Consider the following 16,948-nt stretch of genomic DNA (forward strand, 5'->3'; position numbering starts at 1 on the left):
TTTACGTTCTAGCTATCATTTAAATTTCTTTTCGTATTTATATAATTCAATCCTATCTAAGAATGAAGAATAGTTATATAAATAGCTAGGAACGTAGCTGACAGGGTGGGAAAATAAGACTGATTAGAACAGGGATTCTCAACTTTTTTCTAGTAATATACCTACCACTTGTAAAATATTTATTGAACCTTACCGACACAATTTTTGTTTGCTTTAGTGGAAGGGCGTCAGCAAAATTATATCCCCCCTCTAAAATATAATATAAATAATAAATATAAAGTTTGGTTTCTAAAAGTTTTTGCTAAAGAAATCCAAAAATTAAATTTTTGAAAAAAAAATTCAAAATATTAACTTTTTTTCAATAAAAATTTCAAAAATCCACAGCTATTATCACAAAATTAAACTTTTCGGACTTTTTAAAAAAAAATTATACAATATTCACATAACGTTAAATTTTTGGGGAAAAAATTCCGATTTTAAATTTCTTAGAAAAAAAATTACAAATATTATATTTTTTCCATAGCTGCTTCAAAAAATTAAGTTAAATTTCAAATATTAAATTCCTTGAAAAAAAAATTGAAATATTAAATTTTCTAGTAAAGAACTAAAAAATTATAATTTGAGGGTGGAGGGCTACTGCCTTATTAGCCAATCTCCTCTGGATGCCCCTGAGTTATGTACCACTTTTAAAATTTTCTACAAAAATAACAACATTTTCATATTTTTATCAGAAATATAATGTATTTTAGAAATAATACAAAATATATTTAATATGTGTTCATACACGTATTATATACGATTATTATAGAATTAGATGAAATATCAACGATGGTCTTAATTTTTTGCAAATGACTGTTCTTATTAGACTTTGTGTAGAATTGAGAATAGACATTGAAGTAATTCCAAAAATAGTTTCTAAATTAAAGTTGCAAAAAATTCTTACATTTTAAATGAGACTGGTGGGTTTGGATGACCGATCCAGACCAAATTTGTCCTTGAAACCAATCTAGACCAAATTTTCCTTTGAAACCGATCTAGATCGGATTTTTTTTTAGAGAATAAAGTTAGTCTCAGGCCCAAAATTAATAGCTAATATTTACGTCATAATACTTACAAATCAAATAATACAGAGGAAGGGATAATTAATGACATTTTCATTATTGAATTATTAGAATGTAATCTTACGGCAAATACAGGCATCACAATAAGCCTTTAACACTTTAATGTACATAAGCCATACTAACGTGTTTTTTTTGAAAAAATAGCGTATAATAAATAATAATTTAAGAACATATTTTGGATTGTATGTAGAATTGTATAAAATATGACCTAAACGTCATTAAGATTTTTTTCTAAATATTTCGTAATTGAAAGAGTGTTATTTATTTTCAAAAGCTTTTATCCTAAACTTTTAATTGCTGATGAGAGAAGATGAGACCCACACACCTAGGAGCAAGCTGTAATATTTTTTCTCAAAATTGAGTCTGAATTTCACATATATTCTTGAACGATAATCCTCAATTTCCATTAAAAAATTGTTCTTATTAACAATATTATTTTGTCACAAATTGCACTTAACGTAGGCAAAATTGATCGTGACAAATAATAAAGATAAATTGATAGATTATATTTAAAAGGTGCCTTACAAGATACTATGTAGAATACATGTGTAGGGGTGTCCGCAGGATCCCTTGGTTTGTATTTTCGTGTAAATCTAATAAATATTCCTTGCCTATGTCTTTAGTTGAATTTGTATTTAATTTCGTCCACTTATAGATGCTTGCATCTAATTGATTGAATTTTTATGACAGTTAAATTACTCTCACATAAACAGACTCTTCAAAATGTCTGGGGCTCAATGTCATTTTTTGTTTTCATTTATTTTTAAATATGTAGCTGTAGATCATAAATTATACAACTCTACTTTTATAATATTTGCACCATATGTATGAATATGATATTAAAGTAATAATTATATTTTGGAAATGTGGTTAAATAAAATAACTCATTTAAAGTTAACCTTGGTTGAGTATCAAATTATTAACTCCTTTCATTAATATAATTTATTTAGAGTGTGTGGGTAGCGTGGAGCTTGTTGGTACAATTGAGCAGCTTGATATATTAGTATGGCTGTAGATTGTAATCATTTTTGTTATGTAGGATAATAAGTAACAAAAAACTGAGGGGTCATCCTGAAACAATTTGATTAATGTTCTTGAAGCGAGCAGCAAAGGATGACCTTCATTAAATTAACTGAAAACAGCTGTGATAGGATGGAAATAAGCTAAAGTACCACTTTGTATCTAGCAACGCCATGCCAGTAATTACTCCTTTATCAATCCTCAATTTACTGGGATTCTAACAAGGACTTACATTAACAGGGAGCAGTGATCCAATTGTCGCCAAAATATTTTTCCACAAAAAATAACACAAAATATACATTTTTTAACTTTTTTATTGAAAATCAAAACTATGACGAGTATATAGTTATAGAGTAGCCATTCATTCGATAAAATCACCGTTTGCATCAATAACGGCCTCAATACAGCCTCTGAACCGGCCATAGGCTCTTCTGACCATCTCATTGTCCATGTTGCCGAATACCTCCTTGATGGAGTCCATCAGGCTGGCCTTGGTGCTATGGGGATGTCTGTTTGTATGTCTCTCGACATAGACAAAATAGTCCAAAGGATTAAGGTCGGGAGAGTTAGGAGGCCATAACAGTTCTTGGTTAATCACTGCATGGATATTTTGGACACATGGCAGGGTGCTAAGTCCTGTTGCCACACCCAGGGCCTGTCTCCGGCCTCACCTTGGATCCAAAGCAGAACCACCTTCTCCATAACATCCAGGTAGACATCTGTATTGACCTTTAGACCCGTTTCAAACATGTGGGGAGGCATAACATGACCTTCACTGCTGACCACCCCTGTTTTTCTGCTTGTTGACCTTCTGATCTTGACAGAAATTCTTTTCATCAGAGAAAACCACAGCATCCCGGGCTACTTTGGGTGCTTGAGCTTGTTGAGCAATTTTGTTGACTTCATCAGCCTTTTGTCCTTTGCCTTCTGGGTCAATATCTGGGCCACCTGTATCTTGTAGCTCCTGTACCTTAAATCCTCAGATACACCGTACCTTATTGTTTTCTCAGGGCAGCCCAGATCCCTCAACCATCTTCTTCACCTTGTCGACAAAGTCGATGTCCCTGACCTTCCTGTCGGCGCCCTCCTCCTTGGTTGCCCTCTTTATGGTGGCATCAACATCCCAGGTGTCCTATAGCTTCTAGTAGGCGAAAATTTGATCCCAGCTCCCTGTATATATCCCAACAGATTCTCAGAGTTACTTTTCGTCATATATGAGGACACAAACTCGTGGCTTCAATTTATGATCATATATTCTCTCCTCAAGAATGAAAAATAATTCTAAAAGCTTTAGAAATTTAAAAAAAGATCAATCTTTAGACTGCAAACAACAAGTATATCTCACATAATATTGTTATTTAACAATCACTAGGATTGTAAACATTTTTTGGTATGTACAAAAAAAAAAAAAAAACGAAAATTGACATGGTGACAATCTGAAGGATGTTAGGAGGAAAGTGTCTTAACTGTCATGACGTTTCATTAAATTAGATACAAGTAGTTGGGAGATGAAGGAAATACATCAAGCAATGACATACTCCGTGTCAAAGATTATGATTGCTTCCATGTTTTGACAAAATCAGCATGTCTTGCCCAGCAGTCAGTACGATACGATTACATGATGGTCTAACCTTGAACTCCTATACACCTAGACTTAGATGCTCATTTCTCAAGAACGAAATAATAATGATGACAGCTTTAGAAAAAAAAAAAAAAAAAAACTCCTTCAAGTTACTAACAACAATAAATATCGCACCCTGAAAAAATGCTTAGAACTTACAACCCTACATTTTAATGTTTGAAAAAGAAAAAGAAAAAAAAAGTGGACATTAACTCAGCGCCAATTAACTATTAGACTTCACATACTAATACATCACTAAATATTTAACGGATTTACAATATATAACTTTTAAATTTACCATAACAATGTTTGTTTTTTTCCACCAAACAATTTAACCAATATTTATATCTAAAGATGTATAAAATATGTTTAATAAAGCAGGAGCGCCGTTTTGTAGTTGCAACCGGAATATGATTTTTTACTTTCTAAAGCGTTAAATTTTTTTTTTTAACTTTTGAGAAGAAACCATCTAAATACAAATTAACTAGTTATAAGTGAAAGTCCTGGCTTCATTTGGAGTAGAATTGAGGATCTTAGCTTTCCAGCCTAGTCCAAACCGGATTTCTCCAAGCCTGAAAAGCCCATAGCCCGAACCTTCCTACAAATATTTATTTCTAAAGTAAAATAACTCCCTTACAACTAATTGATGACGTCTCATTTTCTATTTCACGACACATATGAAGGAAATTTTGTTTAGTACTAAAATATTTCTTCCTAACTACAATTCTTACATTTTGATGTGTTAAATATATTTTAGCTCTCATTAGCTTACATTGGAATACTTTTATTGTATACATTTTTATATTCCGGTCCGAAACCCAACATCTTGTAGCCCGACTTAGCCCAAAGTTCGATATTTTCCAGCCTGATCCATCTTTAGTGACTACCATGATTTTCAGTTTCGGACAGGATATATTATTTTAATCACTGTTCACATTTCCATGCAAATAGTATATCATGGAGCTCTAGAGACCCAGACTACTCATGCAGAATTGATATTCCCACATGAGGGAAATCTAAAAGGAGTGGTTGGCTAAAAAAAAAAAAAAGGAAAAAAAAAGTCAACGTTATTTTTTACTTCATTCCATCAAGAGGGTAATAATGAAGAACAAACTTAGCTGGATGCGTGATTATTCCATGTGTCGATAATTCTAAAGTCATCTAGGTTGACTTCAATTTCCTAGGTCAGCTTGATAAATTGTAGTCATAAAAAATCTACTTATATCTAATAGATGCAATTCTTTTATCTCACGAATAGAAAATTCAAGCTAATCATTTTATATCTAATTTTAATTATAGATCACTGATGCTCTCTCGTTTTTACATTACACGTGTCGTTATATTCATCGCAATGTCTGTCCAAATTCTATTTATATAACAAAATCAGGAACTTGGAAACTGGGAGGACTAGATTTTATAGGTATGTAGAACTCTAGTTCAAAAGAAACTGTTATTTTCTAAAAACCAAATTCAATTCGTAAATTAATTTTTCTATTATATTGGTTCACTTGTTCCTAACCGTGCGTGAACACTTTGCTGAAAGCAATTTTGCCGAAGGAACAAATTACCGAATAAATATATTTTATGATGATGTACGCTGTTATACTAATATATGTAATTATGGTTTTTATTTATGTTACTCCAATTTTAAAGGATTAAATTGTCTAATTAATTATTTGCCACGAATTCCAACAAAGAAGTGTTGATGACTGAATAACACAGTGGAACACTTAGAGTACTTTTTTTCTGGGTAGAGGTAACTGGGGTCTTTTAAGAAACATAAATTTTCTTTTTCGAAGCAGGATTTTCCTTTTTAGCAGGTTCATGATCGGAAGATTTTGTACAAATGAATTGAAGACAATAATCGAATTTATCTATGAGCGCAGAATCCAAAACTAATCTCAGTTTTTCTCTTAGTCATCTCTATGTATTCAGTTATTCTTCATTTTTCAGCCTACAAATTTGAAATATATCGAGTTCAGAAAAAGATACAGAAGCAATAAAAACACGTTTTAATCTTAAAAAAGTTTTTTAAATCCTACTTTTAATTTAAGGATTGTTGTAAGATTACAAAATATTTATAAATATTAATAATCCTGAATTACTATAATTCCAGATATTTTAGAACTCAGATGTCTGAGAAAAAAACTGAGATCTGTTTTGGATTCAGCACTTAAATATAAGTTATATGAATTTATTTGTACAAAATGATTGTTCCCCTGTTTAATCCATTGATTCATTTTGTTATGACTATGAGGACGGTTCAACAGTTGGTTTGAGCAGTTGTAACAAAAATTAAAACAATCTCTCAATTGATCACTGTGTTACCTTGCAAACATAAAAATATGGAGTCTATTTTGATTTATGCTATGGATGTATGGACTTGAACTTGTTTTCTTTGTGTAGTGTAAGTTTTTTTCTCCAATGACAAACTCATATGGCTAATTATATAGTCAGAGACGATAATTAATTGAGTTAATTAACACTTAATCATTGCAGTTCATGGGAAATATTTAAACATTTATTTTTTTAGAAATTAGAGTAACATGCACGAGAATCATTATTACATATTATTTAGTATGAATTATCATCAAATATACCTATTATATTTTTCTTCAAAGTCTCTGTTGGGCAAAGTAGCATTTGGATTTTTTTTTTTTTTTTTTTTTGACAAATTGTCCAAGAGTTGTATACAACGTATGTTAATAATATCATCCATTTTGGATTCTTAGTTTGTTTTTGACAGATTAAAAAGTGAGACGTATTTTGGTGGGCATCCACAATGTTCTACTATTGATTCTAAATTGGAAAGAAAAAATGAATGACATTTTCTTTTGTATCATATTTGAAACATAAAATGAAAAACCACTTCTTTTTTTTTTTTGTCCAGAGAGAATGAGTGATATAGATTCAAAGGAAGTAACATGCCAGCAATGGACTCCTAGAATGCCGAAAATAGCTCAACCTGACTTAAACTTTGTAGCTCCGGAAATTCAGCACAAATCTCAATGTAGTATTGCGTCGGATATGTTTTCGCTTGGTATGACAATGGTGGCTGTGTTCCATCAAGGAAATAGTCTAATACAAGCAAATCATAGCACAAACTCATATTTTAAACAAGCTGGTGTTGTAAGTGATACAACTTCTTTCATTAAATAACTACGCAAGTAAACAAAATTTTACTTCTTCAAAGTTCTTTTATATTCCTTAATCAACTCTCATTGGACTTAATGAGTTCATTAGGAATCAATCATTAGTTTCAACGCATCAAATCTGATTTTTACGAATTTTCTATTTAAATTTTTTGAGTATTTTTAAACTTTTTATAGGTTTGAGATAGAAATATCAGTAGTCCACATTAAAATTATTTTTATTCTCTACGAAATTTTATGCAAGTTTATAACACAGTAGAGAAAATAAGTATTTGACCCGTTGCAGATTTTGTTAGTTTCCCAAATACACAGAGACTTTCAATGAGATTAAGGTCCAAAGAATGGCTAATTCAATACATAGGGTCATCAGCAGAAGGTGGGCTGGTATGTATGTCTCCTCCTCCATTGTGGAAATTTAGCTTTTACTAGTTTTTTTTGTTTTTTTATCAGGATTCAAAAGTCTTAAAGAGAAATAGAGATAAAAAATTAAAAAAAAAGGAACTCTGACAAATTATGCAGCAGAGCAAAATATTTAATATGCGAATTTTATTTTTATTTATTTTTATATTTTATTTTTATGCGAAGCCTCCAGACTCCAGTATCAGTTCCCTGCCCTAAAGGAAGGAGGATGATGCCAAAATTTCCTCCTACATGGCCTTTCCATCTTTCTTTCGATATGATGAGGTTGTTATTTCCCCCTAGCAAAGAAACACACGTAATGTTTCCGTCCCATGTTTGACAAAGGGGATTGTTATCTCGGTATCATACTCAGCATTTATCTTCTTTAAACCACATCTTTGGTCATATTATGTCTCCAACTGTTAAAATAAACTTACTTGTAAAATGATAAGACATTTTTTTTTTGTCAGTGGGTAAACTTAGAAAATCTGAAAGGGGCAAATACTTATTTTCTCCATTGCCTGTCCTTATTTTTTATATGAGATCATCCAATCTTGAGAAAATGTAATTAAAAGGTCAAAAAAAACCACTGTATTCTACGGATTCTATTTACAAATGAATAACATCTCGATTATTTAATTGTTTTTAAGCCAAATTGATGATTTTTTAAAATCATTTCGTTATGTACAATTAGAATGGAATATTTAAGTTTAAAAAAACACAACCTGTTAACTTGCTTTATCCCTTATCTCTCTGTTTCTGTCTTACTTTGTTTTTCCTTCCCAACAATTAGCTCAATGATCAAGTCAAGAATATTCTACGTAAAATACCGGTTGGACTTCAAGAGGTCGTGTCTCGCTTGGTGAATGTGGACACGAGACAAAGACCCACAGCTCAGATACTTAGTCTGACTCAATATTTTAGGTTTGATTTATTTTATTAATAAAAATTATACAGCTTAAGTTTCCTTTATAGTGATCCTGCCGTCCAAGCATTACAATTTCTTGACGTAATTGGCATGAAAGATCCCAGTCAAAAATCGCAATTTTTTCGCACAACTTTAACTGATGTTTTTCCTTTTGTACCAAGAGTAAGATTTTTTTTTAGTTATAGTACCAACTAAATAGACTCGTGGGAAAGAAACGACAAGCATATCCATGTGGAAAGAATTATCCCCTTGTATTCTGATAGGTTTAAAATTGCCGACTGCGCTAAGTTCATCTTTTGTCTAACGTCAAATGTAGGGATGGTGTTTTGATAGAAAAACATGATAATGTTATTCTACGTACGCCTTACAAGATCATTTTTTTGATCAAGGGAGTGTCAGTAAAATATCTTGAGGTCTAAGATGTGCCTGTTATGTTTCTCCTTCAACTCACACTATTCTGGGCGTCCGAATCATTATATATTTTGAGGGTTTGGTTTTTTGATTTCTTTTTTTTCAAAATAATTCCAATATCAAAGATTTTAATTAAATTTCAAAATTTAAACTTTTTCAAGATAAATTTCAAAAATCCACATTTATTTACTAATTTATTATTTATAAATTATATTACATTTTTAAATATAACATTTTAAATATTACATCTTTTGAAAAACAAAATTCAAATATTAAATTTTCTAGTAAAAAGAAATTAAAATCCTTAGATGCTCATTTCTACAAACTGAAGTAAGTTATTGAATATGTTTATTTTGTTTCTATGTTGATTATAATGTCTGATTAAGCACGTGGAGAAGCAAGTTGCTATCATTATTAATTATTATGTGTTGAGAAATTGGGAGATAAACCCAGACAAAAGAAAGAATTCGAATTAATTATATTTCTCAGATTTCTAAGGATCGACATTTGGATAGTACCTAAGAAGATTAGGAAATAATTCACCATGAATCAGCATATTTCATTCCTCCACCAAATGACCGATGGAAACTTACTTCAGAGTCTTCACTCACAAAAAGGAAAGATTGAACATATTAAATGTTACTCCTTATCCTTTTCCATTCACTGTCAGACCTTTCTATTTGGTAACAAAGTCCGTGGTTTCATAACAAAAACACGTTGCTGTTGTTTTTTTGTTCAAAATTGGTTTTTAATAAATTTTATTATTAATACTTTGGGACTTTTCAGCCCGTGTGTGTGTGAACATAATTTAGATACATGTGTTTTTGTTTGATTATTACTTCAACGATCTTGTCACACTCTTTCCTCAGAGTCTCTTTAGTATAAACTATGATAGACTCCAAATGATTTAACAAATGTGTATTTTCATACCACAGAAACTCTGGTTTCAACATTGCTGGCCATTATTAGAGCAAGAAATTCGTAGTCAAGAAGTTCTAGCTGCTGTTTTAGAGCCTGTTTTGTTTTTAGTAAAAGAGTGTAGCCCTGAAGAATATACAAAAATAATTCTACCCTCGTTAAGGTGAGATATAAATGTTTATTTTATAAATTTATTTGGATATTAATATTATTTTTAGTCTTAGATTGTGAATTTCATTTCAATACATTTTTTGATTACTTTTTAACTTAATAAAAGAAATGATGGTCATTTATATTAACTTGAATGAGCACTCAGTGGAGTACTGCTTAAAATATTTTCTCTTTAAAAACTAACATTGATTTGAGTGATGTATCTTAATCTGTTTAAAGTTTTTGGTCAATTCTGCGTTTTTAACATTTTGTGTCACCAAAAACTGGCGTAATTTAATGTATTCTTACCTATAACATATGTTATTGTCATCTATTATAATCTTCCTGTTTAAAGTTTTTGATTTAACAGCTCAGTACACTTATTATGTATTTGTAATCGTTTAATAAATGAACTATTTTATCTCCAACAACTTTTTTGTTTACATTTGCTTTGTTGCGCTACTTTACTTTAACGCTTTATTTGAAACTACTTCCGTAATTCTTCTTATAAACATACAAACAAATAACCCCAAGCGGAAACATAACTTTCGTGAAACTTTATCGGTGGAGGTAATAATGTTTGCTAATCGAGTGATTTGTAGTAAAAAAATATTAGATTTGAAATCCTATCCATGATTTATATGAATTAAATAATTGCATAACTTAATGGAATATCATCAATAATGGAAATCCGACCATTATCCAAAAACTCTACTGAGTGACTGAGAGCAAAACTAAGTTAATAATGAGTAAAGAGTAAGTTAAATTATTAAAGTCATTCTCAAATAAATATCACTCATTAAAACTAATTTATGTAGGTGTTAAGTGTGCAAAAAATACCTCAGTAAAAGTCACCCTCATTATGATCGAGGGTCGTTTGAAAACTACGTGCAAAGTCAAAGAAATGGCAAAACGGACAAGCATCGAGGTTATATTTCGTTAGAAATATCTCTTGGACGAAAAAACACTAGCTTCAAGCCAAATCGGTCGATTTCTTTCTGTTTGGCATTCGTTTGAATCGAGGAATCGGCCGGGAAGATTATGGGGGCTGTCTTTTAGATTTGCAAGGAATAACCCTCATCCGGAAAAGGGTAAAATTACTGCAATTGCATAATATTTATCGTTATTTGACGGTTATAAAGCCTAGCTGCAAGAAAAACGTCCAAGATTGACCCTCAAATAAAGTCATTTTCCATCATTAAAATGCACTAGCTCACACCTCAGCAGTTGTGGTCCAAAAGTTAATGGAAATAGTGGGCCATATGGAGATGCCCACAGCACTTGCAACCTTAAGTACCTTCACTTTTCTGTCATCCATCACAATATCATGGATTTTATCTATGATCTTTGGAGTAGTACCCTCAACAAGGCGTCGAGAACGTTCAGCGTCACTGCTGACCATATGACCTCTCTTAATATTTTGAAACCACTTATAAACTAATCTTATCAAAGGTGCAGAGTTCTTATACCCAGCTTCTTATCAGTACAATGAGGTTTTTACCTTTCCTAAAGTAATGTTTAATCAACACACAAAATTATTTTTCATCCATTTTTTGAATATCTCTCCATTTCCTTGATCCAAACGAATGCCAAACGAAAAGAAATATACTAATCTGGCTGAAAGTTGATGTGTGTTCTTCCAAGAAATGCTACAAACTAAACAAAACCTCAATACGCGCTGGTAGTGTAAATCTCTTGGACTTTGCACGTACTTTTCAAACAACCCTCGTACTTTCATGTTCTTTTCTTTTTCCATTATGAAGCACGAAGCTTTAGCTACACACGCTCGTTACAATATCAGCTTATGTAGCTGAAGGTAGTCAAAAGTTCTAATAAATTAAGTGCACACTCAAAGATGAGGCGCAAACAGACGAATAGACCAACTTTGCTGCTGTATATAATTTTTGGAGCAAAACCAAAATAATTTTTTTGATGCAAGTTAAAACAATAATAATAACAAACCAAATAATTTTTGATGGCAGGTTTATTTTTAAAATGCTTCAATCAAAAAAAAAAAAAATCATGAAGTGATAATTTTTACATCCTCACTCAAATCTACGATAATTTTTTTGGTTTCAATCAAATCCATAAAAACTTATCTGGTGTGGTTTTTGTAAGACATTGTAAACATATTACAAAATGTTTTTCCAAATAACCTCACACTGTCCTTTGTAAATATTTATTTAACAATTCATAAACGAATCGAGATATTTTTTAGAAAGTTATGCAATATCATTCTCAAATATAGTAATATTTAAAATATATTCAAGCAAAACGCTTTTTACATCCTCACTCAAATCTACGATAATTTTTTTGGTTTCAATCAAATCCATAAAACTTATCTTGTGTGGTTTTTGTAAGACATTGTAAACATATTACAAAATGTTTTTCCAAATAACCTCACACTGTCCTTTGTAAATATTTATTTAACAATTCATAAACGAATCGAGATATTTTTTAGAAAGTTATGCAATATCATTCTCAAATATAGTAATATTTAAAATATATTCAAGCAAAACGCTTTCTTTAGAGCGTTACATCATCTCGTTATTTAATGAAGTCAAGTAGTTATATAAAAATCGTTTACCACCTTATGAATAGTATCTTTTATAAAATGTTATACAATATATATATTTTTTTTTATTCACACTCATGACGTCAAAACGAGAATTTGTTTTAATCGAATTCTTTAACATTTACATTTAGGCCTGTCTTTTGTAACCCAAAAAGTATTCAAGCATCTGTCACTATGTTGGAAAAGTTACCTATAATCTTAGAGAAAACGTCTGATGAAGACATGAAAGAGCTAATTTTACCTTTATTATTTAATGCTCTTGAAAGTAAAATGTCACAAATCCAAATGGCGGCCGTAAGTATTGTGCCTTCTGTGTTGGATTATTTTGATGACGAGATTATTCGAAATGATATATTACCGAAAACGCGGATTGTCTATGAACAGAATGGTGGAGATGTCAAAATCGTGTTGGCAGTTTTGGCATGTATCTCAAAAATACTGGACAAATTAGAGCGCTCTGCTATTATAGATGAGGTTTTGCCTCTCTTATGGGAAGTTAAACTCCACGATGTGAACGTTCTTGTTCGTGTTTTAGGTCTGTACATATTTTCTAGTCAGTAGTTTGTTAGCCAGTGTTACGAATCAGTGGGAAAAATTACTTAAATTTGGAATAAATGGGACCGTAAATCTCTCCAAAATCATATACATTGAATTGCTGCATTATACAAATGTTTGCTTTAGAGAAATGGTCCCAACCCATTAGTCCCAGACCGGTGAATCTTTCCTTTTTGTACTAGATCTCAGACCCTACCTTGTCAAGTTAGGTCCCCCCCTAAAAAGTACTGGAAATTAATATACCTAGGTTGGGGAAAAAGTAATTTCGTATTGCTTGCTTTATTTCGATAATTTATAAAAAGTGTTACAATCACTCAATTTAAGTCAAGTAAGTTAAGTTAAGTCTGTTCTGTTCAATACTTGTTGCCAGCAAGAGTCCAACTTCATAAATTGAATTTTTTGACAAAAATCCTGATTTCTTCAAATGAGGTCTTACAATTCCTTCAATGCATGAATTTTGACTTTTTGGTAAACAAATTTAAGTTTTTTAAATTTTGAATGACTTCATAATTGATCAACGATATTAATGAGGAACAATTTATTCAATAGGACTGAAAATTAGGAGGCTCTTTCATTTTTGATAAACTGATATGTAGTTATTATTTTATGAAGAAAAAACCAAGAACTTACGACATAATTAGCCAACATTCGGGTATGTCGCATAAATGCTACACCTTGCATTGAAGGGTCAAAAGATCTTGTAAGTTTTGCAAATTGATTGGATAGAGGGAGCCCCAGTGGCCCTTCTGTTACATCAGAAATACCTAAATACGAAATTACTAGCAGGGAAAATGTTCACAGCAAAATTGTTGGTCACAAAAAAAAACCCGTTCTCTTGTTAAAAACTCCATATATCAGGGGATATTATGTTATTATTTTTTTAATAAGGCAATTAGAGGCGTAGTGTATATGAAATTAGGAATGGCTCTTTTTCACATCCTGGAAACTTCAAAAACTTTTCTCTGATTTTGAATATTTTTCCGAGTTACACTTTGTCAAGAAAAAGAAACTCTCCCCACTGACCAGTGACCACTGGCTGTATCTATTAATATGATAAAATTATCAAATTATAAAAAACTTAATGATTATATTTTATACTCAATAATAGAAATTTATCGAATGATGTTAACAGAGAAGAGGTATGGACTCTCAGTGAACCTAATAGCAACAAAGGTCTTACCTATTCTTATACCTCAAATGGTCAATCCACAGCTACAATATGATCATTTCATGGTTGTACATGAAGTTCTTCAAGAAATGTTTGATGTTATTGATCGACACCAAAGGAATAAACTCAAATTGGACGATGTTCCAAAACTACCAGAATGGCAACGCCTTCGCTATCAACATAGTGTATCTGATGTGTCAGTTCCAAACCTTATCATTCGAAGGCCATCCGTTGTTCAAGGCCCTTCAGATCTCTATTATAGAAAAAATTCACAAAGTAAACAAATTCAATGAACTCAAATACCTTCATCCAAATCATAACATATATTTTTATAGCAGGAAGTTTGGCTTCATCCGGCTCAGGTGGCTCCTCTCCGGAAAACACGAATTACTTACGTGTTTCAGCGGCTTTCGGCCAGCGGAGGCTGTCCGATAATGTTTTGACAGCTCCTGGGCATCGTCGTATGTCTGGTCTCCTTGGTTCTTCAGCAAGCTCGCCTGGATCTGCTCCGGGAACACCCATAGGATTTCCCATTCGTAGACATTCTTCAGCTGCTTTTGCAGCAAATCGACGCTATTCCTCTAATGCTCTTCTTTCTCCTTCAACTGCGGCTCAAGTAAGATCAATCTTAAATTTTTTTATTTTAGTTTTGCGACCCTTTTAATACCACGTTGTTTTTTCCGAGTTCTTCACTCCTTTTTCAAAATATACAATCAATTTAAATTTCATTCTTTAAAACAAAGTAGCGGAACAACGACCACGTCATCAATATTGCTACAAGGTACTGGCCGTAGCAACACTTTTTTTTTGTCCGTTGGGAGCGTTAAATATTCTCCCTATAACTAACTACACAGTCTCCATAAATAACCTCTTTGAAGGAGAATGAAAGCCACATAAGAAGATGCTCTGAAAAGTTTCAAATCTCAACGTGAAGATGACAACACTCGTAAATAAAAGCTAATCAATTGTGTTTAGTATCTATTGACAGTTACTCATTAAAGTTTCAGCTATTTACCACGCGCAGTTATTATGTAACTCTCGTTTTTTGATACGAAATCGAGTATCGAGCAGGCATAAAATATTTTTTGTTCAAAATGGCTGAAAATTTGGTGAGTAGCTGGGAAAAGATGCTACATAGATGTGACGGGCTGTTTCAACCATTTGAACAATAAATAAATACTGACAAATCGATACTTGATTTAGTTTTCTTTCACAAAAATACTCACAATATCTCACTGAAACGGCTGCAAATTTATTGGACAAAATGACTCAACCTTTTGTGAGTAACTATCAACAGATGTTGGATAGATGTGACTTGCTTTTATTTACAGGTAATGCCATCTTTACGTTGAAGTAAGACACTTTTTAGCCTTGTACGAAATAAGTGAAAATGACAGAGTGACGTATCATAAAAATGACATTTTGCGTTTGGAAAAAGGATATCACTACGACCATGTATCTTCTCTAGCTAACAGGCCCGTTTTGCTACTTTAATTTAAAGATTTAATCTTAATAAATGTTGTTTGATTTTTTTTGTCTTAGCCATTCAATATTTATAATTATTTTAGGGATACCAAAATAAGTAGATTTTTATTGTTACCTTTATTTGTTTTAACACTTGATACAATTATACACAGGTGCCAGTTAGAAACGAGAAAAGAGAGTAGATTTTTCTACTTATTTCAAACAATACGGTGAGTTATTAGAAAATGTACAAACTGCATCTAGACAAAAAGATCACTAATATTTAAGTAGAATTGATGTATAATTTCTTGTAATAATATATATTAAAGTGGAGCCTATATCCTAAATGAATTTAAATTTATTTCATAAAAATATAAACATAGTCAGTGTGCAATGTCAACAATCCTTGCATTCAAATAAGTTTGAACAGTTTTTGCAGTCATTAAACTACAACAAACAATGACTGGAATAGGATACCTGGTTGTGAGATATCAAAAGGCTCCACTTTAAAAATCTAAGATTAATATATATATATATGTCGTGCGTTAACACAAAAGCAATCTGGACCAAAATTAATATAAAAAATGACAAAGTATATACTTTTTTCTTCTAAAATATGTCATAGGTGCTCAACTTACTCATTCAACTTATTCAAGCTTACTGCATGGGCTTAACTACCAAATTATGTTGGCCATGGTCTAGAGACTATTCATTTTATTGATGATATATTATTTAACTCTGACAAAGTCTTTCAAATAGTCTTTCAAATAGTTAGTGTATTGTGTTTTGATCAAAACACTGTACTCGTGAAAAAAACAAAAAACCATTCTGGACGAGAGACTCAGAGAAAATACAAAATACTATGTGGTCCCTTGAAATCTGAAGAGTTATTGATTCAATAATTAATGGAGATTAAGTGATTCCATTAATTCATAGTCCGAAATATTAAAATAATTGGTTACAAAACAAAACAAATCTGAGCTCTCTAGCTTAGATACAATTCGAGAAAATTACACTTTAATGTAATCGAAGAATTCTAATCGCCCACTACTTGCCCCTGGGCGTCTCCAGGACTACCATCTACACCATCAGCCAGTCCGAAATGTTGTAGAAGAGGAAGGCTCTGTCAAAAAGGACATGAGGTCCCATGCTGCAAGAGATCTCAGATTTTCACATCGGACTGTCTAGAGCGCTATCAAAAAAGGGGTTGCCAGAGCTTTGTGAGAGTGTAGAGGCCACTTTGGGCACAACCAATAAAAGAACACCCATTTGCCCTATGCATGACTCTTTTGGATGATTCTTTAAATTCTTTTGAACTTTTTTTTTTTTAAAACTTTTCCCCCTATAGTCCTGATGCAAAATCCCTCGAATACACCTTAATGGTGCCTGCAATGGCCTTCAAAGCTAGTGTCAGCTAGACTTTTTATGGGGACCATGACAAAGAAATACATCCACAATGGAAGGCA

At 31.8% G+C, this 16,948-nt stretch overlaps 1 protein-coding gene across 3 annotated transcripts in view; it reads left to right on the top strand.

The window, feature by feature from the left end:
• Positions 1-16,948, top strand: part of bma (SCY1-like protein bma) — a 91,871-nt gene that overhangs the window by 59,473 nt on the left and 15,450 nt on the right. For 2 of the 3 annotated variants that reach the window (XM_071893718.1, XM_040726176.2), the window contains exons 4-11: positions 5,062-5,182; positions 6,653-6,891; positions 8,107-8,237; positions 8,289-8,403; positions 9,588-9,733; positions 12,427-12,830; positions 13,959-14,294; positions 14,354-14,634. In XM_071893718.1, the coding sequence (XP_071749819.1) occupies positions 5,062-5,182; positions 6,653-6,891; positions 8,107-8,237; positions 8,289-8,403; positions 9,588-9,733; positions 12,427-12,830; positions 13,959-14,294; positions 14,354-14,634 (1,773 nt within the window). The remainder of the gene's footprint in view (positions 1-5,061; positions 5,183-6,652; positions 6,892-8,106; positions 8,238-8,288; positions 8,404-9,587; positions 9,734-12,426; positions 12,831-13,958; positions 14,295-14,353; positions 14,635-16,948) is intronic. The other variant, XM_071893719.1, reaches the window with a different exon arrangement.

This window comes from Lepeophtheirus salmonis, chromosome Z, assembly GCF_016086655.4.
Source record: "Lepeophtheirus salmonis chromosome Z, UVic_Lsal_1.4, whole genome shotgun sequence".
Taxonomy (NCBI): Eukaryota; Metazoa; Arthropoda; class Copepoda; order Siphonostomatoida; family Caligidae; genus Lepeophtheirus; species Lepeophtheirus salmonis.